Source organism: Carassius gibelio, chromosome B21 (genome assembly GCF_023724105.1).
Source record: "Carassius gibelio isolate Cgi1373 ecotype wild population from Czech Republic chromosome B21, carGib1.2-hapl.c, whole genome shotgun sequence".
Classification (NCBI taxonomy): Eukaryota; Metazoa; Chordata; class Actinopteri; order Cypriniformes; family Cyprinidae; genus Carassius; species Carassius gibelio.
The window spans coordinates 20077533-20100771 of record NC_068416.1 but is presented as its reverse complement, the minus strand read 5'-3'; the positions used below and the strand labels follow the sequence as shown (position 1 = coordinate 20100771).

Sequence of the window (23239 nt, the reverse complement as noted above, 5' to 3'; positions counted from 1 at the left end):
CATATTCATGAGGACAGCACCTGGCAGGTGGTGAAAGGTTTGATGCTCCACAGGAACTGGGGGATGTCCTGGATGGAGACCTGCAGGCTGAAAGAGTTCGCTCTGAAGAGCAGGGTCTTGGGTTCCTCCAGTAGGCGTCCACCTCGACCCCATTCCACCGAAACCACCTCCTGCGAGGAAGAGTAAATAAAGATATAAACGCTCATGCATAAACACATCCTGACACATACAATGCCCTACACCAGGAACAGAACTCAAATGATTGCTCATGTTTAAATTATTCAGGTGAAAAAAACAGCCCTCCTACGCTACACAACAGCTATTTCCTGGATATGGCGGCACCTTTAATCTTCGTAACCTGAGAAGATGAAGCGGAAAGTGATTAAAAACCTCAACGCGAGGCTAACGTTTCCAACCCCAAGACCAACAAACAGGTTGAAGAAATGCCTGCATTGCATTTTTCATCTACAAGAATGGAATTACAATAACACCCTGGGCTTAATATAAAGAATAATAAAAAAAAAATCTGACAACACAACAACTAATAACTCTTAAGGTACAATGCCTTCAATTACCATCTCAGTCGAATACAATGAACGTCGTCTACCTTTTCTCTGTGCACAAATGCAACACGCACACAAAATGGCATGCAGAACCGAAGCGAGAGACACTGGATGGATAGAATCAGCATTGATGAAAGGCACGGGTGATTTTGTGCTCTTTGCATCTATTCTGTGGGAATTGTTGACAATGGCACAGTAGCATTAAAAGCATTAGGTCTCTCTCTCTTGCTTTCTCTCTCTCTCGGTCACAAAAGACAGGAAAACTCTCTCGCTGTGATGGCTGCTGATCGATCCTGGCCTGAATTTGTTCAGTTTCCGGGGAGGAATTCATTTGCTGTTTTGTGAAATGCAAACACAGCTGACAACAAAGAGTACAAAAGAAGAAAAAAAAAAACGGCAGGTGAACGGCTGGATAAACAAAGTGGAAGAGTGCTTTGGTGTGGAGAAATACAATCTTTGACCATTCACTCGTGAGTGTGTCCTTTTTTGGAAGGAGACTTCACAGAACCGAGGTCTGTCACACACACGCGGTTGTTTTTCTGTCATGGTGGAGACTTTCAATTGACTTCTATTGTGTTAATGCTTATGCTTAAGCTAATGGTTTTGTCTATACGCTTTACCTAACACTCAGGTCTGCATTTTTATTGAGACATTATACAGGTCATTCTACAAGATCCATTGGGTTTCCCTACATACACTACCATTAAAAAAAATAATAAAAATTCTTCAAGGCTGCATTAAATTGATCAAAAGTGACAGCGAAGACTTCTACAATTACAAATTCTATTAATCAAACAATCCTGGAAATAAGTCCATCAAGGTTTCCATAAAATTACTAAAGGGGTCATGACATGGATTTTTGTTATTTTATTATTTTTATATGTTCTTTGAGTTTTACTTATAATGTTAATAAAAAAAAAATTTGCACAAAAAAAAAAAAAAAAAAAAAAAAAACATCAACTAATATAGAGTATGTGGAAAATGTATTATTTTAAACCATCATTCTGACCCTTTGTCTAACGCGACCTGTTTTAAGAGGCCTGTCCTTTAAGGCTAGGCAGTAACTGGCCACTGTTATGATTGGCTAATGTCATTGCATAGGAAATAGTAGACACTATTGTAGTGTTTTGACAACATAATCCAAAAAAATGATAATTTCCAGGCAAAGCATTATGAAATCATTTACTTACGATTTGTGATGCAGTGTTTATGCAAATGTTTGTGCCCGGGTGACGTCATCTTGCACCTCAGATCCAAAATGAGCCATTTTTAGAGATTGATTAAATAAATGCTTTGTTTATAATGAAAAGGACATTTTAAGCTATGAAGCTCGCAGGATGTTTTAATGGTACAAAGACTTTTCATATCCCAAAAGATCAAGACAATTTTGATTTCTCATGTCATGACCCCTTTAAGGAGAAAAAACTGTTATTTTACAAACCTTTGAATCATAGTGTGTGTGTAACAATACCTTCTATAATAACAATAATAGTTTTTGCCAAGCATTACAAAACATTTTCTAGACAAATTAAATAATAAACCAGTAACTTTTTTATTCTGTTAAATTCACCACAAAATAATTTGGCCTGTCCTAAGGCCCTTGTTTCCAATGTCTTCTTGCAATATTATTAAATATGCACATTTTAATGAAAGCAGAGGTAAAAACATTCTTTCTTTATTCTATCTAAACCATTTTTAGCTTTATTATTTTAGCTGGCGGTATTATTAAAAAGATTTTTGTGTTTCCAGGTTGTGTCATCACTCTTACCATAGACCCTTTTTTTTGAACTTTTTAAAGTAATACATTATTGCATAAAACAACATCAAAACCTTAATAACAATCATTCTTTCAGGTACTTAACTATTCATATTAGTTGTTCAGGTTTTCCTCTTGTATCATTTTATTTGTTTATATGTTTTGTGACATTTAACATCTTAAAATGTCAATCCTGTTTCAAAGATTCTCAATGGTACACAACTGATAACTGCAAACTGTACCTTTGTAAGACATTTTCATGGTCTTCAGGGCTTGTGATGTCAAACAGAACTGTAAGATGCAATTCTGGTTCCTTTCTGAAGGCATAATAATATCCCAACATATATTAAAGTTCATTAATTTAGCTTGAGTGTAAAAACACTCTAGACATCAACCACATTTGTGTGGTTGAAGAGAAAAATAACGCAACTAAATTAGTTTGTGTACGTCTTGAGGCTTCAAAGCAAAACAAAGACATCTCCACATCTCCATAACCAAGTAGAAAAGATCCATGCTAAACATTAAATATAAATGACATATAATGCTTTCTTCATAAAGTGAAGAAATTGTAAGGTCCGAGTCTGCGCAGAACAAAGACTTCTCTGAAGCTGTGTCCACTCAGCTAGACGTCACGCCTAACAGAATTTAAATCATTTTTAATTAGCTCACAGAAAATATTCAGTCACGTAGTGAATGCATGAAGCAAGAGTGGCTCACCGTGTCTTTGTAATTTAAGAAGCTATTCTATCAGTTAGCTGGAAATGTGTGTGTGCACGAGAGAGAGATTGGTCCAGCTGACTTTCAGTGGAGCGTAAAACCAGAGTACCCACAGGGCATGACGGCCAGCCATAACACGCTGCCCCATGAATGCAAATATCCCATAAGCTGTGGATTTCCGTCTAATGCCATATGCAGTGTGAAGGGGATATGTATCATGACATTTGAGAAAGCCTACATCTGTGAAAGCCAAAAAGGCACCCTTGTGGGAAGACCAGTTAGGACCAGCATGAACTGGTTTGACTAAACCAGTGGCTTCTTAAATAGTGCATCAGCATCCGAAACAAAACATGTTTTTACACACCTGAAAGGCATGGGGCGTATCATCGACGCAGTACACTCGAATGCTGTAGTTGAGGAAGTTGGGCTCCATGTTTCCAAACGCAGCAAGTCGGAGTCTCTTCCCTGCCGCCTGTGTGAGGGCCTCTCCCACTAAAGCATAACACCCCGGTCTCTCCACCAACAGGTGGCAGCACTGAGTGTCCAACAGGCAGTAACAAGAGGTGCTCTCCTCTTCCGCAGCCATGACCTCCTGGCAGAAACACACAAAATCCCACTGTTGGTGCAGCACATACACAAGACTTATGCAGAATGACTGCGATTATATTAAGGTTTGCTATTAGGGACAACTGAGGTGACTGATAAATGTCATTCTCTTTTAGAGGGCAATAGACTTGAGAAAGATCAAGTCTGCAACAGACCTTAGTAACAGGGTAGCACCGCATTTAATTTTGACAGGAATAAAAATGAAGCTTTAAGGGAAAGAAGTACAGTGGGTTCAATGAATTGTACTGTTGTTTAACAACATACCGGTTGTTCAGCTGAAGAAGCCTTTTTTATAAAAGAATAAATCTTTCAATAGACAAAAATAGTTTTAAAAGTTGTAAACGTGCAAATTATGTGATCTAGGACATGACTCATAACGTCATTCATTTTCAGATGGCCAAAGTTTTTAATTCTTTACAGTTCTACACAAAGCTGTATACATTAAAAAGTAGTGTGGCTGAGTATAAACTTTTTTTATTTTTTATTTCAGTTTTAATAAAGTAAAGAAAAAGTGGCAAAACCATTACATTTACTATCTTTACTATCTTTACTATTTACTATCTTTACTATCTAACAAATAAACAATTAACCATTTTAATGATTATAATAGTATACATAAAGTGTTTTATAGTGTTATGTTTATTTAATACTTTTTAAAATATATTTTCTTTAATTTATACCCATTTTATTAAAATATAATTTATTATATTACACTATTGTCATGGTCTGGTGTGCAAAACAAAGCACACGGTGACAGAGTATAATCAAAAGAGTTCTTTTAATAAATCCACAGGAGAGAATAAGCAAACAACCAAACACAAATCCAAATGAATAAACATCGATAGAGGACAAAGGAACATGGGGAACACAGACTGAAGTAACAGTAACTTAATTGGGAGAACTGAAACAGATGTGTTTAATTATAATTAATCAAAAACCACGGAGACAAACAAGGCAGGAGAAAGGAAACACAGAAAACTAAACCAAAACAGATGTAAAAAAAAACTATATAGTATTGATATAATCAGGAAAAAATATGCAATTTTATTTATATTTATTTTATAAAAATTAAAATTTCATACAGTAATATACTGTTAATATGATAATAAAACACTATATAAATATAAATAAATGAAATTAAATGAACAAATATAAAATCTATACTAAAATTCAACTTCCTTACGCAGCTTTTTTTGTGAGTGTGTCTGTGTGTGCATGTGCATGTGTGTGGGAGAGAGAAAACCCTGTTCTGTTAATGAAATGCTTTTGAACATTTGACCACGATCAGTGCTAGAATGACTGTTTTTGAATTGCCTTCCCTCATCTTGAAAACCACCGCAATTGTCAAATTCATGAGTGGTGCTTCTGCTTCCCATTACCTTCACTTAACTGCAACACCAGTGACAAAAAAACATTCCAACCGAAAGTAAAATGAATGCATCTTTAAAACTCAGCTCAAACATTTACAATTGACCATAAATGATATACGATATATTGTAATGTTTATAGTACAAACACGATTAAGAGATAACTTGGCTCCGTAACCAAGAACGGCTTCCATGCTGATCGACTGTTTTTCTTTTCTAGGACACGGTTCAATTGCTTTTAATGCAAAGAAAGGCCTCGTTGTCAAAAGCACTGACAGCTACTTACTTTTGGCAACCCTGAGGCTTTTCACAGGCCGCTTCACTTTATAAATTCCCCAGTCAGCATAAAAGTATATACACATGTTAGAAAAAGGTGAAGATCTTTAGCTGAAATTATGCTTTTCTTTTCTTTATAGCTCTGCAGATGGAAGCACAGCTTGATTATTATTATATGCATCTGGTATTTGAATGTCAGGAACAGTGGGTGTGTAGCGGCCAGCAGGAACTCGGAGTCCAGGGTCTCCATTTTACCGTCTGAATATAGCTGAAGCTAAGCATAACTTTGCCCCCCGGAGCGACCCGAACCATTTGCGACGGCAGAAAGCTTGATATTTCACGTCTAAACACACCATTGCACAGAAAGCATTGTCTATTACCCACAAATCAGTGGGTGCACTGTGCACATTAAAGTGTGCTTTCAGTCTCTCTCACACACACAGTAAAAATGCACAAAAAAGGTGTTATTCTCAATTCTGCGGGGACATTACTCTCAGCCTGCCCCTCACTTGTTCTGGCATTATGCCTGCGAGAAAAAAGCTCATTATTTCAAACAACCATCAGAGGTCTCCGAGTCTTTAAAACGGCATCAAAATGACTCGCTTGCACAAAAAGAAAAGTAGTTGATTGGTATTGTGATGTGTCTTTGAATTAGAGTGTCTGCGTTTGATTATAGTCTCCCGAAATGTCAGGTCGGACACACATGTGCTAGCAGCTACACAAACACAAACAGAGATGGTTTACCCAGGGTCAGTTTGTGTCAGTGAGCCCCAGCTCAACTTTAATGAAGTTCTTTCAATACGTAAGAGTGGTACAAATACCACTTTTATAAAGAACAGAAAATATCAAAGGGAAAGAACAATGTTAATAAGAGAAGCAAAGAGAGAGGCTCCCAAAGTGCACTCAATGGGACTCGCGTTGTAGGAACAGAGGGCATATCTATTGATTCTGTCATATAGTAACCTTCAGCATTCATACTTCAGAATGACAGTTCTTAATAATTACCAGCACACTGCGATTTCCCAATGAACTACATGATTCAGACTTTACACTCATTCAAGGCAAGTAATGGCTTCGCTATGTATTCTAATAGTTAAAAAGATAGTTCACCCAAAATTGAAAACGCTGTCATTAATTAATCACCCTCATGTCGTTCAAAAACTTTTAGACCTTTGTTCATCTTTGGAACACAAATGAAGATACTTTTTAGACAGCAACGCATCTGATATGTTCAAGGCCCAGAAAGGTTGTAAGTACATTGTTAAAATAGTCCATGTGACAACAGCGGTTCAACCTTAATTTTAATTTTTGCGTGCAAAGAAAACAACAATAACTTCATTCAACAGTTTCTTTGGTATTCTCATGAACGTGCGTCGAAGACTAACATGGAAGAGAAGAAATTGTTGAATATAGTCACTATTTTTGATTTCTTTGTGCCAAAAATGTATTTTCATAGCTTCATTACATCATGATTGAAACACTGGTGTCACATGGACTATTTTAACAATGTCCTTATGACTTTACTGGGCCTTAAATGTGGTAGTTGAATTGCTTTCTATGCAGAGCTAGAAAGCTCTTGGATTTCATCAAAAATATCTTAAATTGGGTTCCGAACGAAGGTGTTACGTGTTTAAAATGACATAAGGGAGAGTAATGACATAATTTTCATTTGTCTTACCTCCCAGCTGTTGTCCTGGGTCTGTCTCTTAAGCTTGATACTCCAGTCTTCTGAACTCACATCTGCACAGTGGGCTACTGTCAAGGCAACAGGGCAGGAAAGGGTCAGGCCAGGAGGGCCATATGTTACTTCTGGACTCAAGAGTATCTCCTGACCTTCATCAGACAAAGCACTAAAGAAATAGACACACGAAACATAGAATAATTGATATTGTTCAAAAACAACAACTGCTAATATTGTTAGTTCCTGATGATTAACTGCTGTGTCTTTCTCATTTGTAAACGACTTTGGATAAAAGCATATGCAAAATTAATCAATGTCAAAAGCAATGCTTCTGATTCTATTTAATTTTAATGTAACATCATATGTAAACACACTCACATGTACAAAAAAAACTAAAATGAGGGAAATTACACTTCTCTATGTTCCGCCTCCCTTAGTTACTGTTGCTAACTCTAACAAGCTTTACAAAATATCCCATAGGAATAAATTAGGGAGTTCAGTGTGATTTTCAATGAAAAAATCGATCGGATACTATCCTTGGGCTTGGGCTGGAATCAATTGTGGCATTTATTTCAAGATGTGGAAAAGGAAAATAAAAAGCACCAGATGACTACAGTAGATGCTTATAATAAACAAAATAAAACTGTCCATCGGCGTGGATGCTAATATAATTGCTATAGTTATCATTCTTGATGTGAACAGGCCTTTATTATGAGTTTAACCCCATAATAAGTGTGCAAACAGTAAATCTATTCATTAATCCAAAACTCAAAAGTTTTCCCCAAATTAAAATGTTATTTCCACCATCAAAATAAAATACAGATCAGGAGAACTACTTGTGTGGAACGTTCATGGGAAATCCTCACCCAATGTGCTGTAGTGTCAAAATAACAGTATTGATTTCACCAGAAGATGCCGATGTTGAAATAAATGGAATTAGTTTGGTTAATAAACACGAGGGCAAGCTACTACGACAACACCACGAACAAACATTAGCTAGAAACACAAGCAGATTTGTTAACGGAAACATGCCAAGTAGCTGCAAAGATCTCCTTGCAAAAACAAACACAACAGATAAGCCTGCGGACTCAGCGCTAATACAGATATATTGTGCTTTTTTCGCTGGTTGAAGTGATTCCAGAAGGCAGTTGGACTTGATCGGGTGTGGATCAGTCAGTGTGTGTGTGTGTGTGTGTGTGTGAGTTCCCAGGTCGATGTTGTTGTTTGAAGTGCTTTCTGAGGAGCCTGGTGACATATTGAGACAGTTTGGATGTGTTAGCGTCGATCGATATGACTGCTGTGGATCCTCAACAAGGATTAGTCATCTACAGCAGGGGGAGTTCAGGGCGGCCTGGATGGCGCCATAGAGAACTAACACATTGACACGGCAGATTACATGAACCAGACACCTGCTGTAAACAGAACCGTGATGATTTACAATTCAGTACTCTTTGCACAGAGATTCAAGAGATTTTAATACTAATGAGCGGTGTTTGTCCATGTGGAACTGTCCATTGACTGTCTCTGCTACTGTAAGTGCTATGGTGTTTTGAATAGTCTTTGATATGTTGCTGTGTGTGTGCTAGGGTGTTCTGGATGTTTTCTACATCATTGCCTAGCCAAAATCTCCATGTTGCAAGGCTTTTCAACAGTTATATTGCCCACCAGGCAAAAGTCCAATGTCCTTATCGATTAGAACACACTTGTATAAAAGTTTTTTATCTAATGTGTGTGTTTTTTTTTTTTGCATTGACGATTCCATTTAGAACAGTTATTTTTTGGGGGGAAAAAGTTATTTTAAGAACTTTTAAGAACAAAAATATTACATTGCTGTGAAAACCCTCTTTTTGAAGCTTTATTTTAAGAGTGTATTTTGAGGTGTGATTAATGATGGTAGCAAAAACAGGCCAAAGTTCAAAACGTAAATGACGGATATTGGTAAACATACAGATTTATTGACCATTGGCTTCCATGTTTTGGCTATATCAAATATTATTTTTGTGTTCCATAGAAAAAAGAAAGTCATACACGCTTGGAATAAAATGATGGTGGATAAAGGATGAATTAATTTTAATTTTGTGTAAATTATTCCTTTAAGCACCACTAATTATGATGCGTCTGATGAACATATGGGCTGAATATCAAGTACTTATTTCACAACCAGAGCCGTTTTTCATTCTAAGCAGGTGGGGGGCTGACACAGCCGTCCAATTAAAGTGACACTACAACTGACACTGTACCGCACCACCAGACCAGTCTGTCACTTAACCGCCTTCTAATCACTCTCTTTCTCTCTGCATCGGCACTGTTTGTTTACATGTTGATTTATTTATATTTAGTAATTACTCTGTCTATTGGCATTGTATCCAAACTCTTTTGCGTCTGAAATAAAGGCAATTAATGCTGATGAACCAGCTAAGCTTGTTTTACCATTCTGTAGAGAATAGAGAGCGTTACTTGACATTTACAGCCATTAAAGAAACTCTCGCAAACACTAGAAAAACATTTGTGAACATAAAACGCACATCAAATGGAACAAAAATGTCATAGTTGCTGAAGTATCAGGAACAGTGGAAAACAAATGAAAAACAGTTGAAACCCTGAAATAATAAATTAATTAAAATAACATAATAAATAAATATATTTTTTAAAATAAATAAATAAATAAAACTACAAAAAAAAAAAAAAATATTCATTCATTATTGTGAATTTGTATTTTTCATATGTTGTCACCTTTTCCCTTCTCACACAGACAAAAGCCAGAGACCAAACAGACAGAGAACAGACTTCAACAAATTAAAACCAAAACTGCTCCCTCAGGAAACCACCACAACAAGCTTCTTCATTGCATTTTGTGCCGCAGGCATTATGGCCTGATCAATATGAACAATTATCTCTCATAGATCAAACTGCCTAAGAGAAGGGAAGTGTTTAACTATAAAGCACTGTTCAGCTGACAGCTATTTTGACACAGGAGATCATCAAGCCATATGGCTGAACACTGGAAGTAGATATGTTATTTATACTGGTGGGCTGCGTAACTGGACATACATTTCAAAAATATTGCTGTTAAGAATATATATGCAATTACTTTTTTCACTACACGCATTAAAAAGTGTAGTCTAGTCTTGTAAAAAGAGACTGCTAGCTCGCATTCAAGGATCAAGCCATTATTCATTTCCCCTAGTTCATCAAATATAAAGAGGAGCCGGAGATGCAGTGCTAATAACAAGGAAATGCATCACCTATTGATTTACCAGTTTAATATCCTCCAAGATAGCAAAAAAAACAAAACAAGTCTGCTTTCATTAACAGAGTGTGAATCATTTTCTAGTAATACAAATGTTCGGTGTGTTGTCCAGGTGAATCCACAGGGAAGTGTACAGGAGAGCTTTAAGCTCTGCAAATAGCCCAGAGGTCTGAGCAAACTCAATCCTATCACTGTGAACAAATAAAAAGAGTCTCTGATTGATCCTTTTTCATGACTCTGCACTCTATAGCTGCTGTTATGAGGACTCTGGAGATCATGCGGCTAAATTTAAGAGGTTCTGCAGATTGATTTCTGCTTCTCTCTTCTTCTAAACCCCCTCTCTCCACCCTCTGTAGATGCTTTGTGGTCAGATTGCAGTGTTGTGGATTGAATTTCTCCCCGCCACTCACCACAACTGTCAAAAGATAGGCTTTGAATGACAGCTGGGCTGAGCAGCTAGAGTTTGACTGACGGATAGCTGCGCGACGGTGGTGTTGGTGCGTCGGATGGAAGATGGGGAAGCAAACAGCTCTGAGCTTATCGGACACTAGCAGGTACCTTCATCTGCGGACTTGCTGAGATTGAGGTTTTCATCTATGAGCGCTGAAGAGACTCTGAACACTCATGACCTTTGATTTCTATCAATCCCAGAGAGTCTACGACAGCGATGGAGGACTGAGAGCCAAGCGGAAGGTGTCTTCAGTCTGATTGTAGGTGACATTCGAGAGTTTTACAACTGTAGTTTTAATTCCCGCTCGTCAAAGTTTGCTCATAATTTCCGGAGGGTTAATCCCAAAGTTAAGCAGCTCACCAGAACAAAGCAAGTGGCATTCTGGGAGATTTCCACTCATGAAACAAAAATTGCATTACGATTTACAGCAAAGTCCCTAAACAGTGTTCACTGCATCCTTTATAGTCAGCAGAGATTATCTGTAGTTCACTTTACCTGACAAAATATGTTACCCTAGACCACAAAACCAGTCATGAGGGTTAATTTTTTGAAATTGAGATTTAAAAAAATTAATTCAAAAATTAATGTTGATATATTTATGGTAGAAAATTTAAAAAGTATCTTCATGGAACATGATCTTTACTATATCCTTTTATGCAATAAAAAAAAAATTGTAATTCTGACCCATACCATGTATTGTTGGTTATTGCTACAAATATACCCGTACTACTTATGGTTGGTTTTGTGGTCCAGACTCCAGGGTCACATATGATCATTTGGAACATCATGCAACATCAGAAACAGACTACAAAGCTTGAGGTATGAAAACATAAGTATAAATTATTATATAACTGGAAACTGGATAAATGATGTTTTTTTTAACGAATACACAAATGATTAGTTATGCCAAATACTTTAGCAGACATACAGAGTAAAGTGGTTTTTAAAAGTCCTTATTCTTCATAATGAGTAAATAATGAAAGTGCCACTTTCATTGGATAAAAACAGCGGGAACCCTGGAAAACATTCAGTTCCTAAATTCGGAATCCTGTAATTAAATTATTTGAATTTGAATTATTTAACTTTTTTAAAATAGCTCAAACTAGGAGTGTAAATAGATTAAAAACTGGTTAAAGAAAATCTGAGGGCAAGGGGGTATTTGAATATTGTTGTGGAGATGGGGGACCTTTGAGTCAAAACATTGATAACCATTGATTTAACATGCTCACATCGTAGTGTGATGTTCACAGCGCTGGTCTCAGGTCGACAACAATGCCATTGTTTCAGAGTCACCATCTTTTTTCTCCTTGTTGCGACAGGATAGCACAGCTGGCTGATAACCTGCTTGACTCGGATGTGTTAACCACTCTTGCACACAGAATACTAACGCTATAAAAGAACACCTTTCTAAATGAGCCCCAGGAGAGCCGGTCACACATATAGCTGCCTTCAGTATACAGGCTTCCACCTCTGAAACATAATGCTGACTCAAAGCAGAAAGCGAGACTGACTGACTGTTGGAAACAGCAATCAGGGGCAAGATTGATGGTCAGAATGGGAAACTGAGGTACAGAAAGTAAGAAATGGGAATAAAATGAAAAGTGCCCTACTGATAACACCAGTGCATTGCGTTTTAGTTGCTAGTGGTACCCACCATGAGCATTTTAGCTTACTAGCTTCACCAAACAAGGTGTTCCTGAATGGCGAGCTACTTTTTGCTAGTGAACAACAGAGATAGGCAGCTAGAAAAGCAAGTGTGAGAGAAAAGATAATTTCCTAGTGAGCTGCCTTGATGCCTACTGCCTACACACACCGCAAAAAACAAAAAAAAATCTTACTTATTTTTCTTGTCTTCTAGAATAAATATCTAAACAGTCTTAATTCAAGATGCATTTACCTGTCAAGCAAAATGACTCGAGATATTAATTAATTAATTAATTATTATTTTTCTTCATGATTATTTTACTTTCTTTTATGTAAAGCACTTTGAATTGCCATTGTGTATGAAATGTGCTATATAAATAAACTTGCCTTGCCTTGCCTTTAATGCATTAATTATGCCTTGTAGTGCACCTTATAATGCATTGTACATCTCATGAATAATTGTAATCACAGTAAATACTGTACATTATAATATGTTAATTCATTGTTACATTATACATTTTAAATTCTATTATAATTATTTCCGACAAGAAATAATGAATTACGACGCACATTATGAATAATTATAATGCATTACACCCTTTAAAAACACTTTATAATGCATTATACATAAAGGCTTTAAGTAAAGTGTTACCATAACACCAAACATAATGGTCACTGGTTTTGGTCAATTTGGCCAAATCTATATTTTTCACTACTGAATGACTGATAAGGTTTTGTTCATCATCTATAATGTACTGTATTTCCCTACATTTGTTGCAATTCTCCATAAAAGACCATAGAATTTGGCAAAAATTAGTTATCTTACAAAACAGCTTAATTAAGTTGGATCAACCTCCACATCGGGCCTTAAAATTCCTTTTTTTTGCAGGCAGTTTTTGGTACAGAGCAGAAGAGTGAATTGAATACAGTCTCGATTTTGTGCGTTAGTGTGCTGGATATATTACCTGGAGTCCTGCTGGGTAATGCTCATGTACAGTTCCCAGGTTGCATCCTCTTCAATCGCACCGTGAGGCACCAGCAAACTCACACCTAGCCCAAGATAAGACACACACACACAAAACCAAACAATTTATATGATCTGACAACATGACGGAATGGGACTGGATGCTAAACTGGAACAAACAAAGTTCCTCTTTTGGAAACACTCTTAATTTCCCAGAAGCCCTTTCAGCTGAATGAACAGTTTGATGCGATGTCTGGAATTTAGAAACAGAAGAACATTTTTCTTGAGGGACTCGTGCAGGACAACACGTCTTCTTAAAAATCAATTCAAAACCTTCCTTACGAATGCTTGTGTACAATGCACATGTGCACACACCTTGTGAAGTGACAAGACGCCTGTAGAGTTGTTAGAGTCACTATTCGTCTGTAAAGGTCTTAAATAGGATGAGCGAGAACTCCAGCACGCTTCAACAGATGCACTAGTCTCTAACCTTTCTCACACACTTCTGCCAGCCTGTCAAGGTGGAAAAGAGCAAGGGAGTGTAAAGGAGGGAGAGGAGAGAGAGAGATAGACCCTAGAGACTCCTAAATCAATGCCGCCCTGTTGGTCTGTCTGCCTCTCTGTCAGTTGCCCCCTCTCTCAGCCACTGGGTGCTGTGTGCACAGCCTCAATAACACAGCACAGTCACTGGATATACTGTGTGTGAGAGAGAAAGCCATGAAAAGAGAAATGGAGAGAGAATAAAGAAGTGACTGGTGTGTGTGTATCTGCACACCAGCGTGTCTCTCCCTAAACCTATGAAGCAAGCCATTTGGTCCTAGAACCACCCACTTAGACAGGACATGTAAAAAAAAAAAAAAAAAACAATCACATTTTCGAGAACAATGTGTGTACTATTTTTTTTTATATTTAAGATTTTAGAATATGTAGAATTTATATATTATTTTTTTTATTTATTTTAGATATTTTATTTTATTTATTTAAATCCCATTATGCCTTCAACAATTGATATATGAATTACAATTCCTTGATTACAATCCTCTTCCAGTCTTTCCAAATTTAAACTTCTTACATGTCTAACATTCTAAATAGGCATCAGATGTTCTTTGAATGGGCTGCGGACTGAAATTATTCTGTATTTAGCTAAAGCTTGCTTTATTTTCATGTAGTGTGTTTGGTTCTCTCTCGCGTCTTTAATCTTTCTACAGCATGTATTAAACACACACCTGCGTTGGGCACCACCAGTCGTCCTCCGCCATGCCCGAACACCCCGCTGGTCCTGAGCGGTCGCTTGCCAGTCATCATACTGGAGACCAGCGCTGGCTGGACGGGAGCAAGCTGGCTCTTCCCTCTCCCACCCAGCGTGCCTCCACTGCCTCCGATCTCCTGCACCACACCACGTGGAAACGTTTGGGAAGGCGCTTTCACATGATACTCTGCCCTCTCAGACACTCCCAGAGAGACCATAAAGGAACTGTGAACTTTGACTTTGAGGTCAGGAAGGGGGTCGAAGAGTGCAGGTTCAGGGATGAGCTCCTTCTCCATGGAGTCGGGGAAACAGATGGGGCCGGTGTAGGTCCGTGACACGGTCAGGTCTGGCTGCATGGAGGAGTTCATTAACAGGGGGTTACCTGGAACAAAACGTAGACAGGTCAATGACATAACATTCATTTGTTTTGTCTCAATCCATTACGCTATTCAAAAATGCATTTAAAATGCTAATCATACATGGAATGACATGAATACATGTCTTCTGATTAACGTGTTATTTAAATGTTGTATTTATTTTTTTGTTGGGATTAAAGGGTTAGTTGAAGACTGACATGGGTTAGCGTCAAAGACTGACACGGGAGAGAAGTAATTGTTGAATAGTCTTTTTTATTGTCCTTTGCACGCTTCATAAAATTAAGGTTGAACCACTGATGTCACATGGACTATTTTAACAATTTCCTTACTACCTTTCTGGGCCTTGAACATGTCAGTTGTTTGTTGCATATGGAGGGTCAGAAAGCTCCTTTGGATTTGGTGAACAAAGTCCTTACGGGGTTGGAACGATATGACGTTAAATAATTATTGACAGAATTTAAATGTTTGGGTGAATTATCCCTTTAAAGTAATAATTAGCATAAACCTTATTTTTCTTTTATAATGTTTATATGAAGCTGTGTTGTTTTTTTATTGCAAAAAAAAAAAAGTAAAAACTTACTTTTGAATTTTTGAAAAATGTTGAAAATTGCATCATTACTTAAAATACATTTTTTCAATAAATGATAAAAAAGATTTCTGCTTTTCATCTTAGACATCCTCGGACTGACTCAGACACTGCTTGAAACTTGACAAATTGCATTACTTTTGCTGATAAAATTTTTTAAATGTTAAGTGCACAACTATATGCCCAGTAGTATCTGTACAGTAGATCTACCACACACATAACATTGTGTCTCTGTGTTGATGAGTAGACCTTCACAGAATCCGACACAGCAGAATTGAACTGAAACCTCTGCAGGCTTCCAAGAAATTCAAACATCCATCATTCAAAAAGTTGTCTACAGCACATCCCCGGGTTTTGCATGTTTGTTTAATAAATCATTTAATATTTAGCAGACATTAAATATTTATCGAACATTAATAATTTAATAATGCTTTCAGTTACCAAAATGAGTCCCAGCAACTTAACACATTTATATCCGTTCCACTGATCCCCCACCCCCAACAATAAGCTAAGAAAATGTAAAGAAAAATAAAAAATAATAAATTGCAGAGATTCTGTGTAGGCCCAATGCAAGAGAAACATAGCCCTGTTTTTGTTTGTTTTGAGAAATTACTTCAGTCCAGTGGGTCAAGGTTTGGCTGGTTAGTTTCAAAACGTTTTCCCACTGACGCCCTTTCAAAACACCTGTATATTCTGCCAAAAATAATAATATATTTATATATTTCTTAGGGAAGCAACAATGATATCCATGTCACGTCACGTCACGTCACTACACATTATATTATATTATATTATATTATATTATATTATATTATATTATATTATATTATATTATATTATATTATATTATATTATATTATATTATATTATATTATTATTTTCACACCCTATTTAACTGGCAACATTTCTCAAATTTTCACTGAGATTGTAAAATGAAGGGATGCACTAAGGTGACTGAAACCCTACAACAGGTAATTGTCCAGATAATTTTGCAGGTTTATAATGAAACTAATAAATTCAAGTACCCCCCAAAAGACTGGTTGTCCATGTAAGACAAATGCATGAGAAGACATGATAATGCAGAGACTCTCAATGGGGAATCAGTTGCTAGTTTTTGTTTAAAAGACATTGGACTAAAGGTGCACTCTGCAGTGACCAAGTCTCTCATCTGCAGAAAGAATCAAAAGGCTAGACTCTCCTTGGCTGAGAAGCATGTTGTGTAGAGAGAGATGGACTAGTCTAAAGTTCACTTTAGCGATGAGAGCAAGTTTAGTTTATTTGGGTCTGATGGGAAACATTATGTTTGGTGTCAAACTTGGGAAAGACTAAACTCCAAGTGTGTAAAGATGTCAATGAAAGGTGGAGAAGAAAGTGTTTGGCGAGAAGTGTTTCCTGCAGCAGGAGTTGGGCTTCTTATGCAGCTAAATGGAAGAATAAATGCAAATGTTTATCATAATCCCCTTCAGCAACATGCAGTTCCTTCCTTGCAAGCATCTCCCAATCATCCTGCAACTTTTATGCAAGACAATCCTTGGGCCATATCTCAAGGCGAGAGTCCTGATCTGACCCTGACTGAAAATCTCTGGAAAATCCTTGGTGACAAAGTTATGGCTAAGAAACCCACCAAACTTACCAAACTATGGAAGAAACTGGAAGAAGAGTGTACCAAGATCACAGCATAGCAGTGTTAGAGACTACTGATGTCCTGTGGCCGCAGATGTGATGAAGTCATTCAAAGCAAGTGCCTTCACACTTCCTACTAATTTCTGACCGCTGTAACCCTCCAAAATTTTAGTTCATGCTACAGTGGTTACTGTTCTCAAATTTTGATCACTTTGTCTTCTACAAAAAATAGGTTTTTGTTCAAATGCTTTGGATATTTTGTCAAATATGTTAGTAATATATATACATACACACACACACACTATAATTCAAGATACTGTTTTTTAATAGCAGTCAATGGAGACAGATGCTTCTCAGATGGTGGGCGGCAACTACCAGGATGTTCTAAGTAATTCATGGTAACCAGCCAAACCTTGATGTGTAGCCCTTATAAAACTCTTAGCATAAAATTGAGACAAAAACATTTCTTGAAATGATGAATTATGATGGAACCGAATGTCTCCAGTTATCAAAATGAACTATCAAGACAAATGCAACAACAATCTTTCGATTATTAGAAGCAGCTGTTCCAGCAGTGTGAAGTGATCCCACTTGTTTCATTACGAGCTCAGCTGAGAGCTTTGGCAGATCACGAAAACGCATCACACTCACACAGACACCACTCAATCTGTTTTATTCATCAAAAAGCAATGGCTGAACGAGAGTACTTCCCTAAGAGAGGTGGCGAAAAGAGGTGTGAGAGGGACTCATTTTCTCTTTCTCAGATTGGATGGAGGCCCAGGAGGACAGACTGCAGCTCACACCTGAAACCTTTCCTTCGGCAGATCTATTCAAAATCTAAATGTGTGAGAATTGTCACGCAAGGCTAAAAGGTTTGTATCTCCATGACAACAGTTGTCTTGTTTGATATGAGTGTCTATCAAAGTCGTTCTCTGCTGTACATGTGTTGATAGCGCTGTCAAAAATCTGTCGCCTAGGCAACACGGTTATTGCAACGATATTTCAACAGTTCCTCTGGAGTTGTAAATGCATCAGTGAATGAGTCAAGATTTCCACAGTGATCAGATCTCTAGGCAAATGTATTTAAAGTGAACTGCATCAACTAGCACATTCCAATTCATTAAATCCAACTATCTGTTGATCCATCCATCAATCATTATTGCTTTTCAGCAAATCGGTTATGGTTACTAATTTTATGTGGCCTAATTATTATTCCGTCTGACTGATGGTTTATAATCAGTGGAATATCCAAAGGGGTGTCCAGTTTGGCATTGGACAACCCTGACATCTGATTGGCCACCCAAATAATTAATATGCTGCTATTCATTTCCTTTGTTTAATCGTACTGAAAGAATCGTTTATTTAAGCCTTGAACTCAAGGATGCGATGCATCTTCATCTTGTCTATTGCCAGCCTCTCGCGATGCTTTCATTTTCTTATGGAGTGAAAAAGGACACAGACAGTGAGCTGACGGTCACGATAGAGCGGGTCACTTCTAATAACAGGAAACAAAGTCTCAGCATTCAAATTCTGTTAGTTGTATTAAGAATTTCAAACAATAACGTTTCTGAGATCTTTAGTGGCATGACAGTTCACACACGCTGCAGCTTTACCTCAGTTCAAGCGAAGCAGGAGTGCATTCTATAATTAGCATGAAATAAACAAAGACATCCGATCAATGTTGAAAGGTACACTACAACTTACTGAATGTACAGTGTCTCATGTAATCACTCAATGGGTGTTTTTACCGCAGAAAGACAGCAGCTTGAAAGCGCTGTCACATGACCTCAGAAAATCCATTCTGTGTCCATAAACTAGTAAGAAAAATCATATGTTCACTAGAGGAGAATTTTACAACATTACATTTATATATTTACTCATAATCACTTTTTTTTACTATAATGAATAAAAATTTATTGATACAAGGTTGTTAATTTTTTTTCCAAAATTTACTCAATGAGTTGTTACTTTTAACCTTAACAATAGGGCTCCTTGTATAGTTTAGTTTAGAAAAAATAAGAAACAAATTACATACATTTCCAGACAAAAATAATGTTTATGAATTAATTCATTTATTTTTAAGAAAAATCTTCTGCTCACCAAGCCTGCATTTATTTGATTCAAAATAGAGCAAAAGCAGTGATATTATGAAATAGCTTTAATATTTCAGAATGAGCCTGTTTATAATGTATCTTCCTTCACTTTTTGGATCAAGTCGATTCTTTTCTCCATGTATCCATCCATCATTTCATTGATGTCTTTAATCATTTGATGGGTACAATGTGGCATCTATCACCTCGGTGTGTTTAGCTCTTTGAAACTTCCTGTCGAGACATCTGGTGATGTGCGTGCGTGTTTGTGTGTCTGTAGTGATGGTGGTGTTTAGTGTGCCGAGGAGAGTGATAGCACTGTGAACAGGACCTATTACTGAACAGACAAGCAAGAGAGAACTAGTGCTCCGCTCCCTGCACCCCTCCATCAACATCAATCTCTTTTTCTGGGGGCGTCAGATGGGCCAAAGGAGAGGAGAAGAGATACATGGAAAGTAAATCAACTAACACCCTCTAGCTCTGGTTTGGAGCAGAGACGCAAAGAGACAAGAAACAGAGTGAAGTGAGGGAATGCTCTACATGAAGTTCAGAGAAAGAAAAAAAACCTTTTTTTTTTAGCAAAAGGCACATTTTTTTTGCATTAAGTATAATTAGGACGTCATAGGATGTCCAGTGGTACTTTAGTATAGGAGCCAATTCTCACTATTAACTAGTTTCTTACTAACATGTCTATTATTAACATATTGACTGATTATTAATTCTTATTAAGCATATACTCTGCATGACCATATTCTAGCTTCTTAATCCAACCCAATACCTTAACTTAACATCTACCTAACTAACTATTAATAAGCAGCAAATTAGGAGTGCCAATAACTAAGTTGAAACCACTGCTTACCATCTATTAATTTAAAATTTCTCATAAAATACATTTCTTTCTTGTTAGAATTCTATATTACATAGTTTTTAGATTTAAATAAGCACAAACTGCAATCCTGCTATCAACAGATAAATCAGGTCTTATAGTTTAAAACTCAAACTGAGACAAAAAAACATTTCTCAAAATGATAAATTATGATGGAACTAAAACTTGCATTCGTCTCTGTAGATGATTTTGATAAATGGAGACAGCTGGGGATCAAAATAAACTATCAGGACAAATGCAACAACAATTTTTCCAACATTAGAGCCAGCTGGGTGATATATATATATATATATATATATATATATATATATATATATATATATATATATATATATATATATATATATCTTCCCTGATCCCAGTGAACCTTAGAACAAGAAACACACTGCATTAAAAACTTAATTGCAGGTTAAACTGCTCAAGCGGAATTAACTATAGGAAACTAGAGAAAATAAAAATTAGAAAGAAATGACTTTTTTTTTAAAGGTTTTCTTTTTCACAGTTCTGCCTTGCAAACACTGTAATTATGGCATGAGTCATGTATGCACTTGGTTCAATTTGAAGTTGTTGTTTTTGCTCACCTTGTCTAGCACTTTTGAAGCTGAAGGACTGAAATCCCCCGGTCAGTGCGGATGAGTCGATGACATCAACGCCATACTCGCTCTGGTTCCGCCTGTACAGCGTTACAGCGATGACCAGCATGACCATGGTAACTAAACCCGCAGCCAGACCAGAGTACAGCGCCACATCATTACTGCTTTCCATATCAGCTAGGAAAAGAGAAAACACATTTGAGGAGAAATACACAATGACTAAGCAATGACTGTGGTTCTTCTGAAAATTATTATATAAAGGTATTTATTTATTCACTCAAATTTCCATCAAATAGCTCAGGGATCTCATTTTGATGTACAGATGCAACACAGCCACAAATAAATTACATAACCATAAAACACCTTCAGCACAGAAGACTAGCTTTCTCTCTTAGTCTCTCTAATGTTCCTTCTTTCCCAGACACCTCCAGCACTAATGAAAGGTCTCTACTGATGGGCGATTACAATCAACCCTCAACCGCACACCTGACTCTCAGCATGAACACACGCAGGGAATCTGGCAAAGCAAAAACCGCGTGCCTTCCACAGGGATTTCGGGACAACGCAGCTCATTATATTATCTCATCTGTAGTGATTAGGCCCTATCTGCCGACTCCTTCACACAAAACAATTCAACCAGGACACTCTGAACAACAGACAGAACAAAGAAAAGCTAGCATGTCGTTTCTGAGCATTCAAAAGCCTCCAGACAGGTAGGGAACATCAGACAAAGCCTGCGGCTATGAAAACACCAGCCAGAAACATGTGGAGCTGCGCTAACAGCTAACAGAGCAGGTTAATTGGGAGCTCTGGAAAAGTTTGGCAGGTTAACGAATCAGTTTTGCACTTGGGTTTAGATATTTGCTCACTTTGCTGATTTTCCTTTTACCTTTGGTGTGTAACCCCCTCGTTCTGAGAATTCTGAGATTACTTTTTTATTCTGACAAACAAAAGAATTGCGAGGAAAGAGTTAAAAATCTGAGGTAATATCTTGCGATTATGATTTTATTCTCAGAATTGAGAGATCACAGTTAAAAGAAGTCACAGATATTTTTATACATTTTTTTTTTTTAATCGGTGGCAGAAACAGACTTCCATACATACAATAAGAGACTTCTTTCGGAAACTTTTAATGAATCTTACTGACCCCAAACTTTTGAATAAATACACATTTATTAAAAGGTTACGTTTTCTGAGTAATGTTTGATTATGTTATAATCATGACGGGGACACTGACATTCCTCAAGCAAAACCTGTCAAAGATGTTTAATCTTTGCGGTGCATCCTTGTCAAGTTAATGTGGCACCGTGTCAGTCATTGAGTCAGCACTCTTTAAAATGTCATCGACTTAATTGGTTTTCCAGGTTATTTCAAATGGCGTCCTGGATGATTATTCACTGGAAACCTAATTGTCAGGGCATCAGCCCAATGTTGAACAATGTCAGTGTTTAAACGGGCTTATGTAAAGGTTGCAATAAGGTTGTTTGTCGAGCGTGACTCAGAATGATGATAACAGTAAAAGGGGTTAATTACACAGACACTGTGAACAGAGCGAACATATGAAGATGGATCATTGTGATGCAATGCAGCATTATTACATCATGTTTTACATGCCTGTGAGCATATTCAAAAGTAATCCAATGCATGTAAATGAAATTATAAAACTGAAGTAAAAAAAAAAAAAAAATCTAAGCAAAAAAGAAAAGAAACACATGAAAGGTGTAGCGGCAGTAACTCACCTTGCGGAACCTTCACATCGTGGAGCAGCTTCCTGTCTGAAAAAGAAATGTATAACATACTGTGAGACACACAAACGCTGCAACTCTTTAGATGCTCATGCACAAACAGAGCTCTAAGGCATATCTGGAAGTTGCAAGAATCCATTGGAGATATAAAAAAAGCCCATTTGGTGTGACGATGCATGAGCTGATCAAAGTTCTGCGAGAAGAAACCTTCCTCCTCGCTCTTTCAAAAAATGAATTTTGAGAATTCCGTAGGAGGTAAATAAAAGACAGCACTGAATCAAGCTGTCTAAACACAGATCTACATATGTATGACGGTCAATGACAGGCATGTAATCTGGAATCGCTGTCAAATCTTTTACACAGAATTACCACACTCACACAGAATTGAACGTTACGGACGCATTAGTGTGTGTGGTTGTGTGTGTCAGTATTAGGTGTAGGAAATTGGTCTCTGATAGGGATGTCTTTCACCGCTGGGCTTTAGACTCATCTGCAGAGGATGGCGAGGAGTACACCCTCCTCCCTCAGGGGATGGTGGCAGGAAAGATTGATTAAAGAACTGTCAGGATGATGAGCGAGGAGGATTAAAACAGAAGATTTCTGCCTCTCCCAAGGAATTACAAAACGGCCTGTCAAGTCCTGCTCGTCTGAGGGCTTGACTGACTGGTTTCATTCAGGTGCTGACAGCCTTCCACAGAGGACTTGTCTCTACTGATCTAAAGAAAAGTGAGATTATTTTTTTACTGCTCTGTGTCTGTGTTGCACAGAAGATGGGCTGGATGAGCTCTGTAACAGAAAATCAGGAGCATATTGAG

General features: G+C 37.3%; 1 protein-coding gene across 1 annotated transcript in view; it reads right to left on the bottom strand.

Annotated features, from left to right (window-relative positions):
• The window catches only part of unc5da (unc-5 netrin receptor Da), a 171703-nt gene that overhangs the window by 7054 nt on the left and 141410 nt on the right, over window positions 1-23239 (bottom strand). Inside the window, exons 8-14 of the mRNA XM_052588949.1 lie at window positions 22419-22454; window positions 20668-20856; window positions 14502-14906; window positions 13277-13361; window positions 6964-7135; window positions 3401-3628; window positions 21-170 (exon numbers count right to left, since the gene is read on the bottom strand). Coding sequence (XP_052444909.1) covers window positions 21-170; window positions 3401-3628; window positions 6964-7135; window positions 13277-13361; window positions 14502-14906; window positions 20668-20856; window positions 22419-22454 — 1265 coding nt within the window. The remainder of the gene's footprint in view (window positions 1-20; window positions 171-3400; window positions 3629-6963; window positions 7136-13276; window positions 13362-14501; window positions 14907-20667; window positions 20857-22418; window positions 22455-23239) is intronic.